The sequence below is a fragment of the Aphelocoma coerulescens genome, chromosome 2 (assembly GCF_041296385.1).
Source record: "Aphelocoma coerulescens isolate FSJ_1873_10779 chromosome 2, UR_Acoe_1.0, whole genome shotgun sequence".
Taxonomy (NCBI): domain Eukaryota; kingdom Metazoa; phylum Chordata; class Aves; order Passeriformes; family Corvidae; genus Aphelocoma; species Aphelocoma coerulescens.
The window spans coordinates 148,268,160-148,277,913 of record NC_091015.1 but is presented as its reverse complement, the minus strand read 5'-3'; the positions used below and the strand labels follow the sequence as shown (position 1 = coordinate 148,277,913).

The window sequence follows — 9,754 nt, the reverse complement described above, 5'->3', positions numbered from 1 at the left end:
GCCGAGACATTCACCCTCCCTCCTCCGGATACCGCCTCAGCCCCGCGAGTGAAGCCGGCTGCCTCGTTGGGACGGGGCGGGACGGCCGCTGCCCGGGGCGGGCCAAAACCCGGCGGCTGCGGCGGCGACGGAGTGGGAGGAGAGGGAGGAGGTGACGAAGGAGGAGTCGGAGGAGCCGGCAGGGCGGTGCTGCGCCGAGCGCGGCGGCCCGGGCCCGCCCCCGCCGTCTGGGGGCCGCCGCTCCGCCCCGCTCGCCCGCCCGGCCCGCGGCTGCCGGGAGCGGCTCCATGCGCCCGTGCCGGCAGTGCGCAGCCGCGGCGGAGCCGAGCCGGGAGGAGGAAGCGGCGCGCGGGGAGGGAGGCCGAGGCCGGCGGCGGTGGCGGCTCATGGCTCGGCGGGCGAGCCGGCGGCCGAGGCGTGCGGGCCGCTAGCGCTCCCCGAGGCGGCGGCTCCGGCGGGCGACGGGGCGAGGCGCCGCCGGCCCCTCCTGCGGCGGCGGCAGCTCCGGCTCCGTGTTGGGGGCGCGGCGGTAGCAGCTCCGGCTCCGCGCTGCCTCCCCGCGGGCGGGTGTTATGGCCCCTTGGGGGAGCGCAGAGGGCTCCCCGGCTTGGAGGTCAGCGCAGCTCCTGCTCCTCGTCGTCTCCTGCTGCGGTAGGTACCGGGCAGTGACGCCGCCCGTCCGCCTCCGTCTCGCGGGCCGGGAGGCGGCCGCGGGGGAGGGGGAACAAAGCGGCCTTTCTCCCGGCCGGCCTCGGCGGGGTCTCTGTAGCCTCTCAGGACCGTCGCCAGGCCCGGCTGGTGTCCTCGTACTTCCCTTCTCCGCCCCCAGCCCCGTCTCCTTCGAGCTCGACTGCTCCAGAACTCGCTCCGGGGATTTTTGTTTGTTTGTTTTGTTTGGGGTTTTTGTTTGTGTTGTAATTTATTTGTTTATTATTTGTGGGGGTTGACGGAAATCTCCTCTGGGAAGTCCTTAAAACTGAGGCCGGGATTTCTGGGATTTGGCCCAGCTGCCCTCGGCTTGCTCTCCCGCAGATGTGCGTTGCCGGGAACTCCGGAGTTGGCGCGGGGCCGCACAAACAAGCCAGCCCCAAATCCTCTGAGTCACGAGTAATCGCTGCCTGTGGATACTGGGGATGGATGCTTGGGAGATGTTCCACGTCCGGCCAGCACGAACGAGGCCTGGTGTCGGGGGCAGGGCGGCCTCTCCGGGCCGCGGGGTCGGGGGCTGGCGCTGGTGATGAGTGTGTGACACATCAGCACAGGCCTGGAAGACCTTCCAGGGACCTTTGCTTCTGCTCAGCCTGTCTGCAGTTCATACCCGAATAGGATTTCATCCCTGGGTATAAACCCATCTTTAAACACAACTGCTAATGAAAAATATTTGTGTAGATTACTGAGATTGGTTTTTACAGTATGAAGGTGGCCCAGTAACACATGACAGATCAGAACACAGATACTTGATAAAGAGTCATCTCATGTTTTTTCAGGGAGTTGTGTTTGTTTTATGAAGTCGAGCATAGGTTGTGTCCGTGGGCCTCAAGCAGGAGAAGCCGCCTTTGGCACAGAGCCGGGCATGTGCCTTGCCCTGAGGAGGACAGCGACAAGGGGTCCTGCTTCAGCAGTTTCTGAAGTAGTTGCTTTTGCTCTAAACACGTGATTAAGCATATGAAATTGGAATCCCTTTCACTGTTAAGAAAAGCAAGCTCAAGTCTGGAACATCGAGATATTTCAGATTTGTCTGTGCAAAGTGCTTTGTCCAGCACATACCTCTGCTGCAACAATCAGTCCAAACTCTAAAAGTGTAGATGTACTACATAAACTTGAAGGAGCATTTCCTATTTCATATTTACATGAGAAGAAAAGTAAGGAAGGCTTCTTCAAACAGAGCTACAACTATGCCAGTACCTGTATCCGAATAGTTACGCTGGTAAAGTGTAATTTTTGAGCAGGTGTATTTGCATGAACAAAGTGGGGTACTGACCAGTCTTTTGAATGCATGCTAAGTCAAGCAAAAGAGTTTCATGTCAAAAGGTAAACTACAAGCCCAACTGAAAAGGAGTTAGTTAATGATGGAGCAGGAAGTGGTAGCAAAAATCTCAAGTTTGGATATATTAAGCTGTTTTTCTGTTTGCATACTTAATGTACTTGAGAAATTTAATTTCTGTGGAAAGGTTTTCGAACAAACTCCATGTGCTGGTTTTATTATACTCATCACAAAATTGAAAATAAAAGTCAAAATTATAATTGTGATATTCCTTATCAGCCTGACCTAAGTAAAACATTTTGAATTGTGATACTGTAACTTATGTGTTACTGTTAGCATTTCCCTTACAAAAACTTAAATCACAAGCATAATTTTTAGTTAGAGAAAAACCAACCAAATAAAATTCTTTCTGAAAAACATTTTTCATAGACCTTTAATCAAGACTTTTAAAAGTTCAGCCAAGAAGGCTTCATAAGTTTCTTCTGCCTTTCTAAGAAACACGTCACCATCCGTTAATGCCACTTCCAGGAAGGAGAATGTGCTTCTGATTTTGATCAGCGTGCTGTGCCACTTCATCCTCATGAGGGATTAGTTTCCCTTAACAGTTTTTGTTACAAATGTCTGAAGTTCTGACCAGTTTCACTGCGCAAAGGAAAGGAACTTTTTCCTCCCCAGGCTATAGTATCTAAAACAGAAGCAAGCACTTAAGTGTAGCCTTTTTGCTAGCTTTCATTTTGATTTCTCCCATTTATTTCTTTTGGGAGAAGGGAGTGAGACTGGGAACTATGTCCTATTAAAGCATTTTACCTTCCTGTACAACTGCTTTTAGCTCTTCCAAACTAAACTAATTTAATACTGGCGTGAATTTGATCAAGACACTGCTGTCAGCATAGCTCTGGACTGTAATGTTGATCCTGAGCAGAGCCTTCCAGATATCATTACGTTAAGGCTTTGAATGCAGTAGGCAGTACCCAAGGTAAATGCATGCTTGGAAAAACAATGGTGCATCACTTCGGTTGCCTTCCATTATGCAGTTGCACAGTTAAAATATCTAGAATTTTCTGCTAATTAAAATACTAAATTCACCAAGGTTGTTATGTGGGCATTGAGCTCTCCAGAGAATGTTTCTCTGTTTCCCTGTAGTTGGTGAATTTTTCAAACCTTTCTTCTGATGATGACTATAATTATAAAAATTTGAGAAGGAGGAATACTGATGAGTGAAATATTGGAATAGCACCGACTAACAAGAATTACAGCTTGGTGAGGCGTTGGGCAATGGTATTTTTTGGTTTATATTTCCAGCCTTCCTGTTGGTTTGAGAGTTTTATATCCAAGAAATAATTGGTTTTATATGTCTCTATGTAATCCTGGCCTGGCTTTTACTCGGACAAATATTAAGACGTTTCTGCTTATCTCAAAGTCCGTAACAGTTATGTGAGCTTAAAAGAGAACCATATGTTGTGCAAGTAATTTTTTTAGGGGAAAAAATATTGTTTGAGAAATCAGTCCTGTTCTTGAGGGCAGTATTTTTCAAACCAAAGTTCCATGATTGATCGACTGGAAATTAAGTAAATCTTGGAATTGTAGAATCATGTAGGTTAGAAAAGACCTTCAAGATCATAGAGTCCATCCACAAACCCATCACTGCCAAGTCCATCGTTAAACCATGTCCCTGAATGATATGTCTGTACATGTTTAAAGTACCTCCTGGGATGCTGAACTTACTTACTTTCTTGCTAAAATATGAGCTTAAGTTAGAGAACTGAATTTCTAATGTTACCATTTTGTTTGATTTTTATTTAACTCTTGATAGGATGATGGTTTATATCTAATTGGTACTGTGATGCAGCACTTTCAGGACCAGTTTGTAAGGGATTTGTGTTCAGGGCAGAGGCTGAGTTATGAAAAGTCTCTGAGGTGGTATAATGCAAAAACTAGGACATGCCTTCCTTTGGAATGAAGTCTGGAAGCATGGGTATTTGGCTTTCAAATTTCTGGAAATTCGAACTTTATATAGTCTTAACTATACTTGTCACCCAGTTATATTAATTTGAATTTCTGTCCCATTGACCAGAAGGCAACAGAAAATTTCTTTAAAGTTTTGTACAGTTGGTAGCAGTCAGTGCAGTGGTACAGTAGGTGAATCTCCCTGCTTCTGACTTCCGATGTAAATGTGTGTCAAAAGAAAAATATTTACAGTAGTAGGACAGGGACACTAAAAGAGTTCCAGGGTAGAAATAGCGGCAGGAGAGGTCAGTCTCAATTATCCTTATCTCCAGGTTTATTTTGGTTTAGTGAATACCCTCGGGAGCACTAATGACTGAGAAACATTAGTGGACATCAGAAAATTATTATTCCCTAAAATTGTGATTGAAACAGTGTTTTATGTTAGACTGCTGAGACTGTGCAATGCAATGCTATTGATATTATTTTGTCCTGTTAAAGAAAAACACAGTACACTTATATAAGCTTTAAAACATTTAGTTTTGGATTAGACCCATTCCAGGTTTCTGTGGTACAGATGTTGCTTGAAGTTAAAAAAAGGCTGTATATATAACTCATTCTTCATTCAGTTCTAAGGGAAGACAAGTAAAATTGTCATAAAATTTCACTGGTCAGGACCCAAACTTTACTTGTGTGTCAGTTTGTTAATGATGGTATGAGATGAGGAAGAATAAATAGTTCTTTGGGTTCATTCACCTTGTTTGAAATAATAGCCTGAATCATGTAAGCAAATAAAGTCTGCCAGCTGGTTTATTCAATTTTCTAAAGAATTTGAACTCTAAGTCCAGAACAGACTGTCCTAAAGGAATTGCTTGACTTAATAAATTATTGTATCTTAAACTCCTGAATGTCAGTCTTTAGTGATGTTTTGCGATATACTGAACAGATATATTTTGCTAAGTTGGAAATTGTATTATTGGCAAAACCACTGCATTTAATTTATTAGAATAGTTTTGTAGTCCGTTAAGAGAACAAGTCCTAATTTTAACACTGTAGAAATTTATATTGTGTAATAAGTTAGTCGTATGTCAACTTGTCCAAGTATGTACATATTCAACTGACCAGAGCCAATATTGCATCTATAGTCAAAAGGTCTGTGAGGTTATGTGAACAATATTTAAAGTGACATTCATTCAAGGGGAGAAGAAAAAAATCCATAGCCTAAACAACCTCATAGCAAAGAGTTTGAAAATTGAATATAAGGTAGTTTGTGTGATTGTTATTATGCACTAAATGAGAACACGGTCAGCCAGAGGAAGAGCAGAGGTGTACTTGTAACCAGAATCATGACAGAAGCCATCTAACTCCATTCCTGTCATCAGAGCAAAGCATGTAATTAGCCTGGCTTTTTCATCTGTTTCTGTCATTGCTAGGAGAGGAAGAGCTCTACTGCATTAGTGTTGGAAGGACCCTACAGGTGAATCTCTTTGATTCCTTCACTTCAGTCACTCCTCGTTTACTGTCAAATAGATGTTAACTGTATCAATATTATTTTCAACTAAGCACTAAATATTTATCATTTGTTACTTGGTCTGGCTAAAACTTGCAATTATCAGTCTTGTGGTTTGTTGAGAGATCTCAAATTTTTAAACTTCAGGCCTTTGGTATGTTAGGTACATTCCTTCACATGTTATGTACCTCTTACCAGGTGCCTCAAGTTTCCCAGGGTGTAGGCATTATTTCCATACTTACTAAGTATAATTCACTAATTTCCTTACAGGTTTTTAAAAAATTCATGGGTACTGTTTGTACTGTGTAAATAATGTAGTTTTGCTTTCTTAGATGTCTCGTCATTTTCTAGTTTTAGTGTTCCATTTATACTGTTCCAGATAGTTAATGATTATGTTAAAATACTGGGACAGCTGAGATATCTAGCTAGGCAGTAATTGAGAGAGTGTGATTTGTTGACAGCCTGGGATGTTTTTAGCTTGTATGCATTTCAGAATTACTAGCTGTGGCATTTTTGCAGTACCAGTTATTACTTGAGGTGTCTGTTGGTCGGCAAAATTCAGCCTCCATAATTTACATGGTTTTAAGAAAACACTGGGTACCAGTGCATTGGATACTATAAAATTTGGTTGTAGATTTGAGTTCCTGTGTTTATCCCCTCAGTAGAAATAAATGCTCCGAGTAATTTATAGCAGGCTGTATGATACCATGCTCTGAAGAATTGTGTTGTTCTGACTACCTTATTTTTTTGTTTCCTTCACTTGATTTTTTGCTGCAGTTGTTACTTCACTGAGGCTTCACTATGCAAAGCTTTACAATTGCTTTGAAATATATAGTATTGATTATTGTGAATATCTAAGTTAAAACTACTAAATTCAGCAAAATTGAACAGTGCAAACACTTCAAAAAAGTAAGTTGTGGTTCAGACTTGTTTCTCTGAACAGATGCTTTAAATTTGGATATACTATAACTTTGGTACATTGTTATCATCATGGTGGTGTCTTCTTATCAAGGCTAGCACATTTAGTAGCTAGTTACTAGTTGTTTTTTTTTTTTTTCCTGCTATTCTATTTGACACTGAATTTTAAGTTATGAGGGAATTTCTATATATCTTTCTCAGCTATTTTGTGAGGAGCAACTTTTTGGAGCTAGTCAAGAAGTTTGCAAGCAAAAATAAAAGCCTTCCCAAAATTAAGAAAGCTTACAAGTAGAGCATGTTTTGAAGGGGGGAAGGGAGTCACACGAAACTATTTGGTTTAGTACCTTGAGTTGTCATAAGATGGTCTCTCACTTAAGCATCTTGTGAGTTTTAGTACTTATAGGACTTTCCCAGATATATTTAGTTGGTTGTGGAATTTTTTGTTGTGCAAGAAAGCTGAGCTTGGTCACGCTTAGTAAGTTATAAATGCCACAAAGCAATGAAAGTGAACTAGTTGTGTTTCTCTGTGAGTGGAAAGTACGTTTGAACTATGTATTGGGATGGGAACTGCACACTTCACCCAACTGATTGTGTCTAATTCATGACTACCCTTTGCTCAACCTCAGAGATGTTTCCTCTGCTAAGTGGAAGCCCCTGGGACTGACTGGGTAACTAGAGCAGACATTCAAAGTCAGTTGTAGCCATAAAACAGTAGAGTGATTCTCTAACAAGCAGTGTGAGCACACTTAGGCATGTGGTGGAAGTGTATAATGAAGTTGCTTGTATTTAAAAGTTAAGAAAAAATTAGTCTGCTAGAGGCTCCTGTAACTTGGTTTTATTACTCCAGCTTTGTATGCATGTTTTGGGAGATACAGATAAGTCCCTCTGAAAGCACGGAAGGATTGTGAGAATAGTCCTTTCATGGAAAAAATAAGATTTTCCTTTAATTTATATCTAGTGTTACTAGAAATAAGTTTGTTCTAGTCAATGATGTCTCTTAAAAATTTAATGATCCTACTCATTTAATGAGCTGCTCCTTTAGAAAGAACTCTTCAATATGTGAAGGTAAGCAGTTTAGAACAGAAAAATGAAGTCTTGTTTGATGTGCCTCGTAGTGGGAAGGCATGCACTTATATTCATATGCTCTGACCTCTAGATTTTAGCTGTACATGAATTTTCATAAAACTTTGCCTAATGCCTTTTTTCCTATGCTTCACAAAGAGTATTATAATCCAGTGAATTAGTATACCCTGGTAGGGTGTTTTCCTTCTATGAAATTGTATGGAGTATCTAAAGTAAAAGCTTCCATTAGGGATACTGTAGTAAGTGGGACTGAGTAATGAATACATCACATGCAGTAAACAAATGCATATATATATATGTGCTTCTCTTATCACATAGTTTTAAGTGGAGGCTTTAACCTCCCATTTCTTTTTTTTCCTGCACATAGAGTTCAACAGAGTCATTTTCAAACAGAAATTTATTCTTGAGTGCTAATTATTGTGCATTTTTGTTTGTAATATTGTTGTATTTACTTCAGCCTGCTCTTGATATTACTAAAGAATTACATTTTTCCATTTGCTCTCTTCTAAAGAAGTGCTCAGGGAGAGTGCGCAGGGATTTAACTCAAAATGTGTGTTTAAACCATATGGAAGTATTTGTAACTGGACTTGAGAGAATAAATGTTTCATTTTTTCCAGTTTATAATTTTTAAAAGCACGGAGAAAGAACATATGTCCTTTCCATGATCTAAACATCAATTAAAATAATCTGAGAGAGATGCCTACTCTTAAGTCAGGAAGATGAATGACATCAGACACATGACTCTTGATCACAGCAACTTGCAGCTGGAAGCACTGACAGGGATGGATTTGGGCGACTGTGTAATTAGTAGAAATAGCTTCCCTTGTCAGGGCACCTCCCATTTGTCATGTTTCCTATCTAAAGGTACTGAACGAGCAGCCAGTTCCATGGCTAAAGTTCAGCTAGTGTCTGTGGTTGGAGAGACTCATGAAGACTGGAGAGCTGTGGTGGCAAGGGAGGGAAAGCTTGGAACGTCTTGTTAAGGCATGTTCACAGCTAAAGGTGGCAGAACTGTTCTTCAGAGTGGAATAGGAGGCCAAGATGTCTGCAAGAGCAGCTGTTTTTTAAGAAGTTGTGCAAGTAGAAGGGAGGAAAGGAACCAGCCTTTTATTTTGAGGGTGTTAGGGTGGCTGAGTGAGCCACCATAATCAGTCTAAGAGGTTACTCCTACGGGCAAGCAAGAAGAGGGGTTTGAATGCAGGAAGAGCTTGGAAATTGCTTGAGATCTTGATCTCTGGCCTTCCAAGTATTCTCAGGCAGAGGGATGCTACAGGAACGTTAGATTCCTGCATTTGACCCGTATTTTAGCAAATAAGGGAATAAACAAATAGAGGTCTTTGAACATTTTGTAATTCAGCAAATGGCTTTCATCAATGTTTTTAAACATCCTTTTTTGCAGTCCCTTTTCTGGCTGATAACTGGCATTTGACATTTCTGCACTCCAGCAGCTTTACTGCCGGATGTGCCTGGGAGCTGAATATTTATGGCGTCCAGTTACTAATGACCTACCTCCCTGTTGTTGCTGATCCAGCTAATGCTGTTTCCAGTGCCTCTTGCCTAGGTGTCGTCTAGTTCATCTCACTTCAATTCCAGATTTCAGGTTATCTGTTGCATCTGTCATCTATGCACACTGTAACAAAGCCTCAGTGGTATCACAGGTCTCATGTAAATGACAGTCCAGTATGCCGCAGCTGAGTGATAATGTTACTAACCTCTTTTAAAGTCCAATACTAGCTTTCTGGTTTTCCTCATCTATTGTGGAAATGTGGGACAGTACACAGGCCTTTTGCCTTTACACTGTAGATGAGTAAGGCTTGGGAGAAGAGCTGTACCTTTATCCTCTTGCCTTAGTGAGGAGCACAGTCCACCTTCCCCACTGTCAGTTGGAATTGCAAAGCTTGTGTGTGCTGCTGTAGTGAGCTGACCCTGACTGAACACCAGGAGCCACCAAAGTCACTCTTTAACTCCCTTCTGCAACTGCACAGGGGAGAGAAAGTATAACAAAGGGTTCACGGGTTGAGATAAGGTCCTTGAGAGAGATCACTCACCAAATACTGTCATAGACAAAACAGACTCGAGTTAGAGATGTTAATTGAATTTAACAAAATCGAAGCAGTAAAATGAGCAGTAAAAACAGACCTTTCTCATCTCTACCTCCTGCCCACCAGTGATAAAAGGGACACAGAGAATGGGGGTTAGGTCCAGTCATCACAGTTCATCTCTGCCGCTGTTCAGGGAGAGGAGTCCTTCCCCTGCTCCAGTGTGGGGTCCCTTGCATGGGAAACAGTTCTCCATGAGCTTCTCCGGTGTGAGTC

The 9,754-nt window shown here is 42.3% G+C and overlaps 1 protein-coding gene across 1 annotated transcript in view; it reads left to right on the top strand.

Moving 5' to 3' along the window:
- The first annotated feature begins 288 nt into the window (after positions 1-288).
- The window catches only part of LRP12 (LDL receptor related protein 12), a 51,931-nt gene continuing 42,465 nt past the window's right edge, over positions 289-9,754 (top strand). Inside the window, exon 1 of the mRNA XM_069005336.1 lies at positions 289-651. Within this exon, the coding sequence (XP_068861437.1) occupies positions 573-651 (79 nt within the window). The 5' untranslated portion in view covers positions 289-572. The remainder of the gene's footprint in view (positions 652-9,754) is intronic.